The sequence below is a fragment of the Puntigrus tetrazona genome, chromosome 12 (assembly GCF_018831695.1).
Source record: "Puntigrus tetrazona isolate hp1 chromosome 12, ASM1883169v1, whole genome shotgun sequence".
Lineage (NCBI taxonomy): Eukaryota > Metazoa > Chordata > Actinopteri > Cypriniformes > Cyprinidae > Puntigrus > Puntigrus tetrazona.
The window spans coordinates 5,226,777-5,245,348 of NC_056710.1; the positions used below are offsets into that span (position 1 = coordinate 5,226,777).

Consider the following 18,572-nt stretch of genomic DNA (forward strand, 5'->3'; position numbering starts at 1 on the left):
AAAAAAAGCTTTTTGGTTGCAAACCCACCAAATGGGTTCAGTACAAACAGGGACAAAGTATTCCATACTGCTGGATCTTCAATTTTGAGGTCCTGGACAACTGTTCAGATGCATGGCATCATGGATTCAAAAGATAAAAAAATATATGCTAAAGATGACTGCTTCTGTTAGAAAATGTATATCAGGCTTTTGTTGCATCTTCCATTGGGACAATAATCCAAAACAAATATAAAAATAAACACAAAAATGGGTCACTGAGCAAGAAATGAAGCTTCTGTTATGGCTGTCCCAGTCCTCTGACCTGAACCTTCTAGAAAATAAGTAAGGTGAAATAATGAAGAGGGGCACCAACATAGAGCTCGTATTCTGAAGGATCTGGAGAGCTTCTGTATTAAGGAATGGTCTCTGATCTCTTATCAGGTGATCTTCAAACTCTTCAGGCATTACAAGAAAAAATCTCAGGGCTGCTATCTTGGGAAAAAGATATTACAATAATTGGGTGTCAATAATTGTGACAAGAATTAGAGAAAGCATTTAAATTAAATCAAAGATCATTTTATATCAAATGATTTTAGCAAAATCAAAATTTATTTTCATATCTGCATTTGCTCATATTTACCAAGGGTACCAATATTAGTAAAGGGCACTGTAATGTTAATATAGGCAGATATTTTTCTGTTTTCTATAATGGAATTGGCTACAGAAACTTTTAATTTATAGTAAATGTTTATCTTTAATAATTACTGTTTTACTTTTGAATTTTGTTTTATATTTTCAGTGGACTGCCTATTACCTCGGAGACTGCAGGGAAAATATTTTTAATTTAGCTCCAGTTGTTAACATTTAGAATTGATGACAGATTGTCTATACAAGAGGCTTTTCTTTCAAGTCATCTTTTAAAAGTTCTTAATGTACCCTTTTGAAATGAACAACGGACATTCAGTGTCAGTTCTTGAGAAAATCAAAGAAACAACTTTGGAAAGATCAAAGAGGAAGACTAGAGGAGTTTGATTAAGAAACTTTTAGAGAGTGCATAATGAGTTGAGGATGTGAAATCCTTTGAATCGGCCAATAAGGGCACTTGTAGATCAATGAAGCTCCTTTTAACGAGAAAGAACTCAATAGATTAGTCAAGATTAGCCTCCAGAGTGTTATTGCAATGATAAAACACTTAAACAGTAATAAGTTTAGAGGATAAATAATGATCCATTTCATTATTACCAGTCACAACGGTTATAAAGTTCTATGAGAACTGGGATGTCCACACCACAGTTATAATAATAATGAGACAAAGAAATTATCTTTTTTTTATTCACAGCTAATCAAAACCCACTCAACATTCTAGCTTAAACATTTAAAGTGGCAGACAAGACAGCTACAACCCATTAACACTAATATATGAATTGTTTTTGTGAACTGGCCTTTATACTCCAATCCCACCACACAAAGATAAGTGTGTTGGTCAGAAAACTGTTTTAAATTGAACCTTAGAGTGTTTTTTGTTCTTACAGGCCAAAAAAGGACCTTACGCATTTCTGTGGGACATGGCCGTGGTGGAGTATGCAGCACTGACTGATGACGACTGCACCATTACTGTAGCTGGCAACAGCATGAGCAGCAAAGGCTACGGCATCGCCATGCAGCATGGGAGTCCTTATCGAGACCTCATCTCCCAAAAGTGCGTATTGCTTGTCTCCCAGCTAAAACATATGTTTCACCTCCTAAAAAATAACATGCAGCTGGTGCAAGGAGTATTTGTTGTTCAGGCAAAAGCTATTGCCATTATTATTGTAAGTGTACCGTGCTTTTGGGAATTTAATGAACTGCATGGTAAAGATTTGTACTCTAGCTACTGCAAAAGCCAATGTATAGTATAGTAGTATAGTAAAAGTATAGTAATAGCATGCAAAACCATTTCAAAATGATGCTGACATTTTTGTCAAGTTTTTCATTAACCTGTCACCACATAAATGTCTCACAATATCATAGCCACTTCGAATCTCCCACAATTTACAGTTTCTTTACTACTCACAAAACCTTGATTTGAAATTACCAGTTGTTTCTTGGGTTTAGTTTTACATGCATTACAAATTGATCCCTTTGTGAATATAAGATATACCAGCTGGCTGTTTAAAGCTCTACATAATTACTTGTAACCAATTAAGATTGTTCAATTGCATTGCCTTAGGATTTTGTTAAGCTGGGTAATGATCTTTGGTTGCCTTCTCACTCACTCTATATTGATCTATGTAGAATATACTAGCATGACCCAACTTCCAGCAATACCCAACGTCAAATATTTTGTCTTGAGTTTGGACATTTATTATGCCATAGTTAGCGTTACAGATCTATTGATCATGAAAAACCATCTATACCTATAAATAGGGCACTATATTAGGGCACTAGCTATTTGTAGTGGTGTCTAAAACCATAGTTGATATTATCAAGTGTACTCCAATCAATCAATCCCATGTACTCAACAGCTAAAGAATACCCATAATGCAAGGCTTATGATGAATGTCTTGCCAGAAGATGGTGCATACAGCTAAATCATCAATCCATCCACTTTTTCCCAATTGCTGGTCCAATTGCTTATATTACGGCAACAGTACAGCGTAATATCAGGTATACATTTAATTAGAATTGACTATTAAATATTTAAATAGAGGTTTATACCTGTTAGTTTCATGACAGCATTCAAGAAAAATATTTTCATTATTATTTGAAGTCTTCCAGTCTGCAAAGTTTTTAATGATTGTTAAAAAGCAAGCAAAAACTATGCAATAGCAGCAGCCCTTCGGGACTATCAGTATTTGAATTTGAACACTTGTTTTTATTTGCTCCTTCAACCGGACTGTATTAGTAGACTAATATAGGGAAGAGTGAATAGGGGGTGGTTTCGAACACAGCACAGGGCTTAAATACACAAGATTAATGAGAAGACATAGGACACCTGGGGACACAATTAAGTGCAACAAAACAGAAATTAAAACTACAAACCGTGCAAACAGTTACAACAAACTACACAATCATGTCCAAACACAAGACAAAACTGGGAACATGTGAAACCCAAAACTTTGTTTTCAATCTTTCAATCAAACAGTACTTTATTTTTCTATTTAATTTTGTTTATTTATTTATTTTACCTGAAGGTAAGTAATATTGTGAAATTAGGTCATAATCCCACCACCCCTTACTCACTTCTGCTTTCCTATTTACACTCTGTCAACTTAGAAAAAGAGTGGCAAACATTTCCAAAAATTAAAAATGCCTTGGGCAAATGGGAAAATGCATTCTAAGGCAGCTTGGAGGGAGCTTGCAGGTTATTACACAGTGAACCATAATGTCATCTCCTCTTATTTTAAGAATTCATCTTAATATTTTTCTTTGTGGCACATCATTATTTGTTTTCTCTACCACTCTCATCTTTTGGCTGCCCTCTTGCATGTTTCTATATGTGACATTTTACATTGAAGAGACTGAAACACCTGTGTTATTCGTGGAGAAGCCCTTCAATGCCAACAACACACAAAAAAAGTCAGCTATTAAGCTACTGTAAGTCATTTCTGTGCATATATTAGCAACAAACAGAACTGCAAAAATAATAGATTTTCTGTTCTGCACTTTCAGTGGTGTTATGGATAGTTTGCTAGGTGGTTACAATCTTATGGAAATTAAACATGGTAAATAATTTAAGATAAATTGAGATCCCCAAGTCATGATGTCTCTATTCCCTCCTGCAGGGAACGAGGGTTAAGTAACTGAAAAATATATATATATATATATATATATATATATATATATATATATATATAGAATAGAATGGAAGCAACCATATGTAAAACACATTAAATAAGCACATTTTATGTCATCCTTTGCAGGATTCTGGAGTTGCAGGAGAAAGGAGACCTGGATGTCTTAAAACAGAAGTGGTGGCCTCGGACTGGCCGTTGTGACCTCAACAGCCACAGTAATGTCCAACCTGATGGTCGGTCGCTCAAGCTCCATAGCTTCGCCGGCGTTTTCTGCATCCTAGCAGCGGGGCTCCTGTTGGCCTGTCTGGTGGCCGCCCTGGAAATGTGGTGGAACAGCAATCGCTGCCGGCAAGAGCAGCCCAAAGAGGTGACCGAGCTCAGGGCGCGGAAGACAGAGCAGAGAGAGGACACTGCCACACTCTACTTTAAGGATCCCGCAGCAGACGCGAGCCCCGATTTAGTCGAGCTCCAGTACACACAGTTATAGGTGTGCCCTGATGAAATCAAAATTGGTCCCCCCGCCTATTTAACATAACAACACAATTTTCTTTGTGCTTGGGGTGTGCAACGGTGCCCTTGATGAAGCAGGCTTTACAATTTAGAATGTCACATTTACCAATAAGCAGTGATTGTAGACCATTTTAGAACACAACAGCTCTTTTTCAGAACACGGTGAATTGCTGTGTGCTGTTTACATAGGCAACTATCTTTCAAGGTAGCATTCTCACTGAAATGGCACCTCACCACATAGACAGCAACCTTTATAGTTCTAGTCTGTGAGCTCAATTACAATATTACAGTTAACATAGTGGCAAGTTAAAATGTGATGCTCCAAAAATGCATAGTACACAAGATATTTTATTTGACACCTTCAGTATTGAATGCATATTCAGCACTATCTTGGATAATACATTTTTTTGTTTGTTTTTTTAACTTGAGCTCATTGCACTGCATTTAGAAATGTATTTTCTCTAAACAACAAATGCATTAATGCTTTCCATTTTGATCAAAATAAGGTATCTAATCTTACTTCTGGATGAGCTTTTACATTGAGACATGCCTTGAAGTGTGAACAGAGTTATTATATTCCACCAATTACATTTTTTCTTTGAATCCGACAAATAGTATGCACATTTTCATTCTGAAAGTCTCTAAGGAGGCTAAATCATACTACAATTTTTTTTTATATTATCCAAATGATTATCAGACATTTTCAGCTGGGAAAAATATCTCAAATGCAAAATTTCTCAGAGCAACTTGCACCTTGGCAGTGAAAAAATAATACAAATGTTTTTCCAGTATTCTATACCAGAAATTTTCTTAGATCTTTGGCAACCCTGCAACGGTCATATAATTTATTTATTCTTTGTCCCATTTAATGTTTTAAACAACAATTTATGCCGTAATTGTCTTTCATGATGCAATTAAGTGTCTAAGTTATCTACTTCTAAATATCAGAATAACTGCTTTGCTTAATAACCTCTTTAATAAGCCTTCCTAAATCTTCATCCACTGCCAATGAAACTGCATGTTATAGACTGGACCAGGGTTGATGTGGATCCGTAAACTAAAGTGTGCGCAAATTGGGTGCTTGCATGATTCTGTCTGCTCAGCTATTCTTTAAAAGAATAAATAAATAACTAAATGAGCCACCCCAAAAAACATAACTCGAAGCCCGAACAGTCAATAATCCCTAGTAATTTACTGTGTGACATCCTGTTGCAATTATATGTCAATGTGGACAAGTTTTATGGATTTATTTATTTATCTCTATATTTTCTATTTTACATTTATTCTTCATTTGTTTATGATCTTATGCAGGTTACTAAGGATTACAGACTGGCAAGGGTTTCTGGTCCATTGACATATAATGATATTGCTACTGCTTCATCGGAGGGGAGCAAGGACATTTGGACAGACAGAGAAAGAGACTGGGATGAAGCAGAAGCTATTGACACAGGTCAGAATAGAATTGTAGGCCTCTTTTTTGATTGGCTGGGAATTAACTGGACCGGATGTAGAAGCCATCTAACATTAAAGATTTATTGATTTCTTTATTTTGTGTTTTAGTTGCCTCATTTAGCAGATTCATCTTCCAAATTGTGTTGGGTTTAGAATGACATCTCTGTTTTTCCTGCATTATTTATTCATTTCTTTATTTATTTGAACAATTACCATATTACCACATCAATGATTTCCAGTTCAATCAAAATCAGCGTTAAGAACACTCCTGCACCTTGATTGGTGGCATTTATTTGTTGAGACATTAAGCTATTGCAACATGATTATGAAATATATTTCAATAAGAGTTCCCCTAGTTGTGGCAGTGATTATTTAATTAGTGTGGATATCTTTCATGAATCAGTGATCCACATTTATGTAATCGCCTCATAATTTAAATGACTAAACAATAAAGAAATGTCATAATTGTGTTGAATGAAAAATGATGCATGGTGCATTTGCATACCTTCAAACAAAGGCGAGGATGCATCAAATTCAGTCAAGTGCTTGCTTAGTGGCATACATGATAATAAACGAAGCAACATGATTCCACAAGGATAAATGTCACTGCAAATAGCATCAGTAGGATGCCCTGGATGACTTTTTTCTCCTCCTGTGTAACTTACAGAAAAATCATAATATCACAATGTGAATAGGACTCAAATTTACATTTCAGAACTATTTAGATTCTTATCAAGATCCACTAACAAGAAAGTTGGCTGGAAATTGTTACATGGCCTGAAGCAAATACATACTCTCCACATAGATGATTGGAAAGCTTGAGGATCAGGTTTAGGTTTAAAAATTAACCTGCTCATTATCAGGATGATTGACATAAAAGCTGAGTTTGGGTAGTTTCCCCACCTGTTAACTGTTTGCAATAATAAGGCTAGGTCTCTGTGTTCTTTTACTTCATTCAAACTGCGGATACGATTTAAAAGTCACAGTTTACCATCTGTTGATTGATTATGGTGAAATGACTAAATGAATAGATGCGCTGTTTATAGGACAAGAGGAGTAAATTGGTAATTCCTGGCTTGGTGCACATATTTAGTTTGGAAGTCGTTGCAGTTAGAGAGATAATGCCCAGTCACGCATATTTCAGCACATCCAAATGCACTAATTAGATCTGAAAATATTGCATCCCTTAAGAGTCTAAAGTCGTCGCAGTACCTACGCAACTCTTCACTGGAATCAATGAAATGGTGGCTGTAGTCTGACAGAAACCAGACATGTTTTGGAAAAACACATAATTGAGTGTTTGCAGCTGAGAACTCAGGTTATTTCTTTCAGTTCAGTTTCTTTTTTTCTTTTTTTTGCGTTTCCTTGCTCACTTTTTTCAGCAAGACTCTACATTTATATATATTTCGTTTGAAAAATCCTATGTCATTATACTAATTTGATCCCAACTCTCTTCATTAGTTAAGACAAAAAAGGATTACTGAACTAATGAGAAAACTTGTGAAAGCATGTATCCCCTTGGAAATATTTGTAGTCTGCTTCAACCTAACACGACAGGCTAATTTACCCAGTGCAATTGCTTTACAATTCCAGCCTTAACTCATGACCTATCCCTTCCTAAAACTTCATTACTCTCTAATGTGTCTTTGCATTTGATGCTGCAAAGCTTTATTAATCTACATATCTGAGGATGCTGTGAGATCTAAACAAATGGTGTGTAACAGCTGACTATAACGGTGATGGGCTCTGGAGCCAACCTGTATTTCTTCTGCATAGTTAAAAAAAACAAGATAATTAAAAAAAAAACTTCAAAATGAATTGAAGATTACATGAGACCTATGGACTAATTAGGTCTCTCCACTTTGGCTTTGAATTACTACATTTATTTTATTTGTTCAATTTATTTGTGAGCTCATAAGTCCACACCTAACTAAAAGCTAACCAATAATATAAAATATGTAACAGGCAAATAAATAAAGTAATAATAATTTATTAATAACAATAATCATTGCTAATTAATTAATTATAAATATATTGCAAACAGGTGGATTTCAAGTCTTCTAAATTCATATAAACCTATGCTGCTGTTACTTCTGCTACTAGTGCTACTGCTACTACTACTACTAATAATAATAATCATAATAATAATAATATCAGTTTAATGTAGATGTAATTTGGATCTGTCTGGAGAATCATTGAGGAAGCAACATTAGCTTTTCACCTGCCCTTAATTTTAGTTTTTTTATTATTATTTTCAAATTCAGTAGTTTAACATGTTTATGGTTTGCATTGTGGTACAAGAGAGTAATTATGGTATTTAATTTTTTTTAATAAAAAATCATATACAACAGTATTTGACCACAGGATGTAGCATATATTTTTACATACAATATAAACAGCATTGTTGTTGGTGGTGTTTTTTGGGAAAACAAAATTTCTATTAAACATAAAAAACACACACACATATATATATATATATATATATATATATATATATATATATATATATATATATATATATATATATATATATATATATATATACACAATTAACTACAATCATAATTCCTGTACATTTTAATGCTGATGAAATGCTTTTATGAAATGCAGGTTGACTCCAGTTGTTGTTGATTTTAATAGTTTTTTTCAGGTTAAGCTTCACTCGAGCATTATTATTTTACATGCCCACTGGCCAAATTTGATTTCAAGGTGCACATTCTATAAAACTTCTCTTTCAAACACTTTTCTACTCTCTGAACTTTCCAATTGGGTCTTTTTAGTAAATTCGCAACACACCCTGCAGTAACTCAAATAAGCCTTACTTGCATGGAGCTTAAAAGCAAAAATCCCATCCTGGAACCAACAGATCTCAGCCTCTCTGTCCCTCCTTTCTTCTCTCACCCTCTCTAGGACAAGGAGGTGAACCTGGAACAGGTGCATCGGCGTATGAACAGTCTTATGGACGAGGACATGGCACACAAGCAGATCCCCGCACCATCTATCGAGATCTCTGCCCTGGACATCGGCAGCATGCCGCCCAGCCAGCAGCGGGAGGCTGTGCGAGACTACCCGGGCACGGGCCTGTCTGTGAGCACCTTCCTCCCGGAGCAAGCTCATGGGGTGGGCCGGACGCTGGCCCAGGGTCCTGGCAGCACCCTACCCCTTCCTCTCAGCAGCTCCACCATGCCCTCCATCCAATGCAAACACAGGGCTCCCAACGGGGGCCTGTTCCGACAGAGTCCCGCCAAGACGCCCATGCCAATGTCCTACCAGTCAGTACCAGGAGGACCCATCCCAGAAGCTATTGAGCATAGTACATCCATCTAAGTCCATCGTCACCATGGGCTGCCTCACACTTGCTTTTCAAAGGAAGAAAGCCGAGGTGCAGTTGGAGCTTTGGAAACTGTGGCAGTGTAAAAAGAAGGGTGGGGGGAAGTACGCAGAGATTTTTATTATGAAAAAAAAAAGAAAACATGAGAAATCATTTTTTCTTGTACATATTTGTAAATACTGAAAGAGCAAAGTAAGTAAAAGTGTATTTTGAATATTCTCAATTTTTGAAGTTGAGTTACAAAAACAAATGAACAACAAAAAAGGACATATAAAAATAATTCAAAACGACTGTTTGAATGGCTTTGTGAATTTTGTTCTCTATGGGTAAAGACTCAAATTCATTGTGATTGTTTTCTAAGTGCCGAAATAAAAGATGTCTCTCCACGTTTTGTTACTAGATGATCATACACGGCTGTAGGAACCCAAAAGTTGAGCGCTGATAATTATGCACCCCTTTTACTGTCATAAACCTTCTTCGACCTGCAAACAGTGAGGCAATTTTAATTCTGCTTCCTTCTCTGATTTTGGTTGTTGATTACTGATTCAGATTTATGTGCTTGCGTCAAGTTGATGTTGTTTATGGGTTTAATGAATAAGCAAAGGCTAACCATTCAAAATAGTATAGTAGTGACTCGTCAGACAAGCTAAAACTTTGCGGTCATGGCAACAGCACTGAAGAAAATTTGTTTGTTTTGTTTTGTCTTTTTGTTGTGTTTTGTCTTCTTGTTTTGTTTTGACTGTGCTTTTCAGACTATTTTGAGACTATCAATCCGTGAGCACAACCAGCCCAGAGAGAACAATTATATTCCATAAATATAACAGCGTCATTTTAATTTGTTGCACATCAAGGACATTTTACACCAGTTCATGCTGTCATTTGTAAAGAGCTGTATTATCATTGCTTTTCTGATATTCTGCCAAAACCCTTTTTCTTTTTTGTACAACAGTACAACACCTCACACAGAGTATATAGACAAAAAAAACTTGTATATGAAATGATTTTCATAATTTACATGTTGTGATATCTTTTTTCCTAATGAGTCGCAAGGGAATTCGTGATTGGTGTAAATGAAGCCATGTTGGTACGCCCACAACTGTACAAACATCTCTTGCAGGCAATTCTAAATAGTCCAAACACACATATGAATTATTTTTTACTGTACAATTAAACTTTTACATTTCTTTTTACATGCTGTTTTGTAATCGTTTTTCAGGAGGTTCGGACCAATTATGAATCTCAGCCGTGTTATGTTTGTGACCTAAACCAGAACAACCTTATACACTTACTCCATTTACAGCTACCTGTGTGTATTGTCCTGTTGCCATTCCACAGACCCTCTGAAATTCGCCATTCATCAGATTATAAAGAAAAAGACATTTGTCAGCGTGGAGCACATAGACCAGTTTCCGAGAAGATTTCACCCTGCACATGCTTGTCAGTCATAACTCAAGGTTGTATCCTGTATATTTTGTACAAGTCCAAGTAGTTACTAATGTGAACCAAAGTGATATATTACACTGTGTAACACAACCTGTGGCTTTGAGATGCCGACAGTGGTGGTAAGGATGTGTAATTTGTAGGGTTAAGTGTCTTCACTGCCTTACACTTGTGCCCCTTTGATTTCAGATAAAAAACATCCAATATTCCATGAAATATAACAGTATCATAGCATAGTCTGTAACATTACATCTAAGGGAGACTCTTATTTTATTTATGAATATGCTGCTTGGAGTTTCTTAATCTTTAATAAAGAAATATGGTTTACATTGTTTGATTGGTGCTTCAGTAATTTTGAAAAAAAAAATTGTTTGTTGGGTACAAATGAAGATAAAGTACGTAATCATCATTATACCCATTCAACTTTTGTAGCTTAGTATCTTTTCTTTCCATTTTTCCTTGTTTCTGGGGCATTGTGTTTCTTATTTTTGGACCTGTTTTTGAGAACATCAGAAATTAAATTAGTTAATGGCTCATCAGATTTAGTAGGACGCATTCACAGTTTGATGAGAAAAATTCCCTGAAATAGTTGTTAGATATAGCTAGACCATACTGTATTTGCATTTGTATGTACCGTGGCATACCAAATATCTTCTCAACAGCATATGTTATTTACATACTTGTTTTGGTGATATTAAAATAACTATAATGAAATTTAAGCAAGTACATAGTATCTACAGCTCTGATGTTTGTGTAACTACACACGTGTATCAGCCCACTAAATGGTATCTGTTAGTACAAATGTGTGTGTAACAGGACTGAAAGTACAAATGTGTAGAAAAACAGGACTAACTGCACTTTAAGTAAACAATTCCTATAGATTTACCATGTACTTACTCTGATGTTACACAGCAGAAGCCAGTACGTTAGGCTTTACATACAAACTGTGGTTGGTGTCCAGAATTGTACTGTTACTGAGGAGTTACCAATCAAGTGCACAGGTATTACAGTGGTGCACCAACTTTAGATCTAACTCCTCCTACTTTACGTATCCCTAAACCTACCCGTCTCCACCCCCTGGATCGCATTTCCACCTTGAAACTTAACCATCTCCACCCCCTGGATCAAAACTGTCCCAATTATTCTACAAAATGTAATTATGTAATTCCTGTTACACAAGAATTTATTGTTACAGGGTTGTAACATGTTTAGTTACAGAAATATTATGGTGCACTTACATACTATTTAGGTACATACTAGATGTCATGTAGACATCTACTATGTAAGTACACATATATTTGGGACATAATATGAAGTGGGACCAAAATGTATTGCAGAATTATTTTAAATCACAGCTTCATAGGGCTTATATAAAAACACTTTTATAAAATGTAAGACTGATGTTAAGGGTATGTGTTTATAGAGTATTTTACAATGGCTTTGAATGTGGCATAGCCAATCATAATTAAGGATCAACACTATCCTTTTTTTATGAAGAGAGACTTGTCAGAGACTTGTACCGTATTCACAAAGAAAAAAAGGTATTTGTTACTGATCCATGACAAATTATAGGCAAGTATCTCTACACAGATAATACATTTAAAACGATATCAGATTGTTAAATGTTTGATTTGCAGTTGTGTGCATTACCCAATCAATCAAATTTGTTATAATATATCTTAACAAAAACAAGCTAACGACAGAAAGGTATCTTGAGATCAGCATATCTTGTCATAATGTTGGCCATGGGAATAATTAGCTACGTTTTTGAGGACATTCTGACGCTTTTCTGGAACTTTAGGAAATGTTCTTTGAAAAGAGACTTTACCAAGACATTTTCCTAATATTTTTATAATGTGTTGCAGATGAAAGGATGAGGTCATCTAGTTAAGTCATCTAAATGTAGCTAGGTAATAATTAGTGACAAATGAAATTCAGCATTTTAAACAACGCAGCTATAATTGAGTCGTGACAACTCTCAGAATACATTTTACCGTATCTAGCTGTTGTTAAGATACACTGTAGTGAACATGCATGACCTGCAGCTGCACTAATAGATATACATATATAGTCCTTGTAAGCAGATGTAGACAGGTGGTGCAGGGGAGGAAAAAGACATCAGTGAGAAAACTCTGATGCAGTGATTATTGAAGTAGGCTATTTAAATGTGACAGCAGATTGTTCAAGCAATCATTGGCTACATATTACAATCCAAGGTCTCATCAGTTTGTGATGTGAAACTGTTATTATTGTTGTTGCGTTTTAATTTGAGTTATTATTGCATGAATTAGATGTACGTGTCTTTAGTATATATATATATATATATATGTGTGTGTGTGTGTGTGTGTGTGTGTGTGTGTGTTTTTTTCATAATTGTGTTCTGAAAGTTTAAGATCTATTAGGTATCACAGCAAGAAGCGGATGATTCAAGTGCGGAATCAAAGACAACATTTATTGATAAAGACAATCAAATGAAAGCTCAAGAAAGTGAGAGTCTCTGGTTGGTAGTGCAGGGACTGCAATGGGTATCCACAAATGGAGAGATCCTCTGAGTCTGCTCAAATGAGACAGAAAAAAGCCAGAGGAGACTAAGAGTCCGGAGATGGAGCGTAACGGCCTGGAGACAATACAGAAGAAACTGACAAAGACAAGACAAGATAAGCACAATAAGTAGCTTGTGTGAACAAGCCATAGCTGATCTCAATTAGCCCATCCACGCTCAGACACACCCACTAATTAGTACACACACAATGTAAGGATGAGACAATGAACGTATGAAACATGACATTTGGTCTATCTCCCTATTTTCCTACTTTTGTGAGATATATGGCTCATGTCAGTCTTCACGTAACCTAACTTTAACCTTAACCTAACCTTATTAGGTCATGTTATGTAACATAAATGTAAAAGTGATTTATGTTAAAAGAAAGCTGAGGTTCCAAGATTCCAAATGATACCATGTATGTCTACGTCATTGCTTTACAGTAATAGAGTTTTTACCATAACTCTGACGATGCAAATCCGGGTCGGGTCAGTTTCAGAAGAGTGTTTACTGAAAGGGTAACTGCAGTAAGGAGATTACATTTTAAAGCTTTTCCATTCCTGTTATGTGACTGAAGGTTGACTGAATGGAGATGTATTCATTTATTTAAATGATTTGTGATCATCTGAAGAAAGAAATCCATATACATTTTGTTTGGCATACAGGTGCATAAAGACATAAAGATGGCATCATAAAGTGACACCAAAAGGGGTCCTAAACAAGTGTCGGTATGCAACGAGAAAGTGTTGGTAAAGTGGGTACAGGAGGGGGCTCTTAAGGGATTAAGGAAAAGTGTCCAGATGAAGTCACAGCATTGATTGTGTCACACCATTTGCTGTTGACAATAAGACACATGCCCTTGATTTACTGGCTTGTTATGTTCTATCCCTAAGGTGTACAGAGAAACAATTGGCCGTCTCCACAGCTTGAGAGTACTCAAAGGGATGCTTCGGTCAGAGACAGCATATTGCGGTACCTAAAGCCTTGTTTGGATTTAATTGTAGCCTATTATTCAGCTTTAGCATGAGTTACAATAAAGCTATGTCCTATTTCATTAATGCAGTAACTTTAAATTTAATTTGAGCAAACATGGTAACTTGGCTAAGCTGCTTCATGTTAGGTGACCTTGACCTTGATTTTCATTCAAATTTTAATCATACATAAATTAATCATGTTTTTTGTTTGTGTGTTTGTTTGTTTTTTACCTGCATATACAGTGACATGTTTGGGTACCCCATGTCAAAATTTTGTTAATGTAAACAGTTAGGCAAGAGGAAGTTAAAAAAGATCTCGAAAACGCATAAAGTTAAACACAAAACATTATTTTGGCAGTATATAAAGCATTATCAGTCTATTGTTTTTGTATTCTGAAATTTTAGAGTTAAAAAGGGGAAAGCAGCACCCTTCAAAAGAATGTAACCCCAGGAGACTTGAGCTCTCAGATAACTTTGACAAAAGTATTAGACCTTAATTAGCCTGTTAGGATCATGGCTTGCTCACAGTCATCATTAGAAAAGGCCAGATGATGCAAGTTTCAAATCTTTATAAATACTCAAGACTTCTCTAACATTATCACAAAAATCAGCAGCCATGGGTTGTAGGATAGCTAGAAAAGAACCCAGAACCCCTGTTTGCCAGCAAAAGACTTTCAAGAGTTGAGGTACACTGTTTAACTGTTCAGAGACACCCGCACAAATATGGCCTTTATGGAAAAGTCATCAGAGGTAAACCAAATTCCATGAATTTTGCAAAAGAGCATTTAGACAAGTCTGGGGCATTTTGGGAAAAAAGGTCATGTGGACAGATAAAGTTAAAATAGAACTCTTTGGCCACAATTGTCACCAAGCCAGAAGAGGGAGCCCTTACCTCTGGTGGACCTGTGATCACTTCCTCTGCTGCTACTTCCTGTTTTGGGACTATAAATTCTGATGCAGGCCCCTCACCTGCATGTTGCATTGTTTGTTTGTTTGTTTGTTTAAAGTTAGCTAAGCCTTGCGTTTCCCTTGTTATAGATCCTTTGGTTCTCTGTCTTTGATTCTTTGATTGTTTGCTGCCTGACCCAACCTGTTTTTTGGATTCTGTTGTTGCCTTGCCTCTTATACTCCTGTTTGCTCTGTTTCAACGTCTGCCTGCTTTGACCATGCCTTCAGCCAATAAAAGCCTGCAAATGGATCCACACGCCTCAGACCCCTCAATCATGACAGAATGCAACATCAAACCAGGATCCAGCGACTTTTCACCCAAACCATGGCCGCCTTCCCTGAGCCGCTTCCCTAGATGGCCGCCTTCCCTGAGCCGCTTCCCAAGATGGCCGCCTTCCCTGAACTGCTTCCCAAGATGGCCGCCTTCCCTGAGCCACATCCCAAGATGGCCGCCTGCCCTGAGCCAATGCACAAGCTTGCCGCCACACCGGAGCCTTCAGCCATTGCAAATATCCAGCTGCAGTTCTCAGCCACCATGTATGCCCCTCCAGGATTTACAGGCATTGCCGCATTTGAGGACACTAGGGCGTTATGGGGGCGTTTGAGGCCGATATCCAGTCTGATGGATCCACCAGTGATATCAGTGAGAGCAGCCAGTATCCCCAGGGCTTCAGCACAAGTCATCCCTGAGACTGTTCACTGTGCTCCTTCCACTGTGCTTCCTGTAATGGCGATCTGTTCCTGAGCCCGATACAGTCTACCAATCCACTCCAGTGCCCACTCTAGTCCACATGTCCACCCGTGAGGCCTTTTCTGACGCTGAGTCCGCTCTTGAGACCTCACCCGTCTGCCAGCCTACTCTAGAGGTGTCAGCATCTGCTGTAGAACCTCCAGAGTGGGTACCAGTTATGTCCGAAGCCCTCTGCCTGCCCAGTCTCGGCCACGGAGACTGGGTACGGGCCCACAGCAAATTCAGTCAAGGTCTTAGAGATTGCCTATGAACCTTCTCCCAGCTCAGATATGGCTAGAGAGACTATTGATGAATCCTCAGTTTGCCCAGCTACGGTCGTGAAGGTCATCAGGTCATCCTCGTCCCGTCCAGTCATGGCTATGGGAGCCACTTATGTACCAGCTATGAAGGCCGTCTGTGACTCACTTACCAGACCCGCTACAACTATGGAAGCCTTCTATGAACTCTCACCCTGTTCCTTCCCTGCTATAAGAGCCACCTGTGAATCATCATGCAGTTCAGTCACTGCTATGGAGGCCACCTGTGAGCCCTCATTCTGTCCAGTCAAGACTAAGGAGGCTGCTTGTAAACTCCTGTCCAGCCCAGCCACAGCTATGGGGGGCATCTGTGAAGATTCATCCGGCCAAGTCTTGGTCTTTGGGGCCACGGATGCCTGGTCTTTTTTGTCTGTCTCTGCTTCTTTCAGGCCCTGGTCTCATGTATGCTGCCCTCGCCAGCCCAGTCTGCCCTGGAGGGTTCCAGTCTGACTCGCCCGTTCGGCCCTGGTGGGCATCCGACTCGCATGATCGAGGTTCTCTGCTTCGCCCTGGAAGCTCTCTGCTCGGCGGCAAGCCCCTGTATCCCCACATGGACATGGCCCACCATCCCACCCCGTGTTCCACCTCCTACCCACCGCCCTCCTATCACAGAAGTGTTTTGTTTTTTGTTTTGTTACATTTAACTTACACATTAGTTAAGGCCACTTTATATAAAGTGGAACCCAGTTTTTATTTGGGTAAGAGATAGGAAACAAACCTGTATCAATCATTTATGAGCAACATACAACTGACACAAGAAAATTATATCCCCTTGTATTTCTTGCTCTAAATTAAAGCAGTTCACATTGACAAAATGTTGCTGCTATTATCAATTCTATTTTATTTTATATTAATTAGATATATTTAATGCATTAAGAATAATATAATTAGTAATTTGCATTCTGAAATTGCTAGTGAAATAATGTTTATCCACCGGAACTGGAATAGCTTTTTTCATACCTCGAAAAACTTGTTTATTATAGTTTGATTTAATATGGAAGAGATAATCCCCTAGTCTACTCATTATCAGCACTACAGATGAGGCTGGGAGCCATCATGTTTAACATCACTCAGCCCCTCTCCTTAGAGCAGCATGTTACACTACACCCGGAGTCACATCAAGGGAAAATATTCATTTATATTGCAGCTGAGTAAGAAGTGAATTATGAAAAGCCATTAATGTTACGTATTTATTTGTAACATTCAATGTTTTTTTTCTTATTCTTCTTTTTCTTGCATGCTGCGTGGCTTATGTATGGAAAATATAATCACTTTTTTCAGGATCATTCTATGAAATAATGCTTTTCTATTCTGACCAAAATAGTCACAGTTGAGTTGAAATCAATTCAGAGAATAATTTCACTTGAAGACCAAGTGTAATACATGTCCCACAATTCCAATGTCAGCAGTCAGCAATGCTTCAGACAATTTGTGAAGTAACTGGAAGGTTTATGCAAAATCTATTTAAGTTGTGATATTTAAAGATTTTTAATATTCTGATAGCTTGGAAAATTCTAGAAAAATCCCTAAATATGGCACATTTTTAATTATGCAATAATAATAGCAGTTAAGACGATGATGGACATAACATTAATTATTATCAGCATAATTCTACAGCTTGCAAACTGTCCATGTGTTGAGGTGCCTCTTCACTTGTGACATCCACAAAAGTTGACATATCCATAACAATATCCCAAAATTCTGTAGAGGAAAGAGTTAGACAGAAGAAGATTGAGAGAAGAAAATGTAAATGTATAATTACACTGTAACAAGGACTGTAAAGTTTAATTAAAATAATTTCTTTTTATTATTATATATATATATATATATATATATATATATATATATATATATATATATATATATATATATATATATATATATATATATATGTTTGTTTTTTTTTGTTTTTGCTTTTGTCGTTGTTGTTTTTTTTGTTACTTCATGTTACCTAATGTGGTTGACTAATGTTAATAAGTGGATCTTTAAAATTTTTCTTTCATAAGTTCCCCTGACCATTCATTTCTAACTAAGGGCAGGCCAATTTGGTTAGCTGTCCTAGATTCAACTTAAGCTCCAAACGTGTTCTCAGTGTAACAGTATTGAAATAGAGAGAGGAAGAATATAATTGAGGAGGTAATAGGGAGGTGATGGGATGCCAGAAAAAAATAGCTGGCATGCCTCAATGACTGCCACTGATATAAGTTCATAATGATGATTGACAGCACTGAATTCCTGAACTCCTCCAGAAACTACTTTTGGAAATGCATTTAAATCAAAAGAGCTATGTTTAAATAAGGGCTAAATTGCAAAGTTAACTTACATGATTACTTTTTTTGCAACAATGCTTGTACCTTAGTCAGCTTAACAAATTACTTCTCCTTTGATTTGATTCTCCCTTGACATTTTTCTTTGAACATATCTCAGTTAGTTTGCTGTCATTATTTCATAACATTTCTTTTATCAACACACCTCAAATGATTAATATAAAACGTTCTCTTTTTACTTTTGACATGTATTTGACAACATACAAAAAAAGCAGAGTCTCTGAGGGAGACCCAAATGAATAATCT

The 18,572-nt window shown here is 36.9% G+C and overlaps 1 protein-coding gene across 4 annotated transcripts in view; it reads left to right on the top strand.

Moving 5' to 3' along the window:
- The window catches only part of LOC122355390 (glutamate receptor ionotropic, delta-1-like), a 53,579-nt gene extending 42,759 nt beyond the window's left edge, over window positions 1-10,820 (top strand). For 2 of the 4 annotated variants that reach the window (XM_043253610.1, XM_043253611.1), the window contains 4 exons: window positions 1,512-1,678; window positions 3,882-4,122; window positions 5,577-5,715; window positions 8,628-10,820. In XM_043253610.1, the coding sequence (XP_043109545.1) occupies window positions 1,512-1,678; window positions 3,882-4,122; window positions 5,577-5,715; window positions 8,628-9,025 (945 nt within the window). In that variant the 3' untranslated portion in view covers window positions 9,026-10,820. Of the gene's footprint in view, window positions 1-1,511; window positions 1,679-3,881; window positions 4,243-5,576; window positions 5,716-8,627 lie in introns of those variants that run through there. The other 2 variants (XM_043253612.1, XM_043253613.1) reach the window with 2 other exon arrangements.
- The last annotated feature ends 7,752 nt before the right edge of the window (window positions 10,821-18,572 follow it).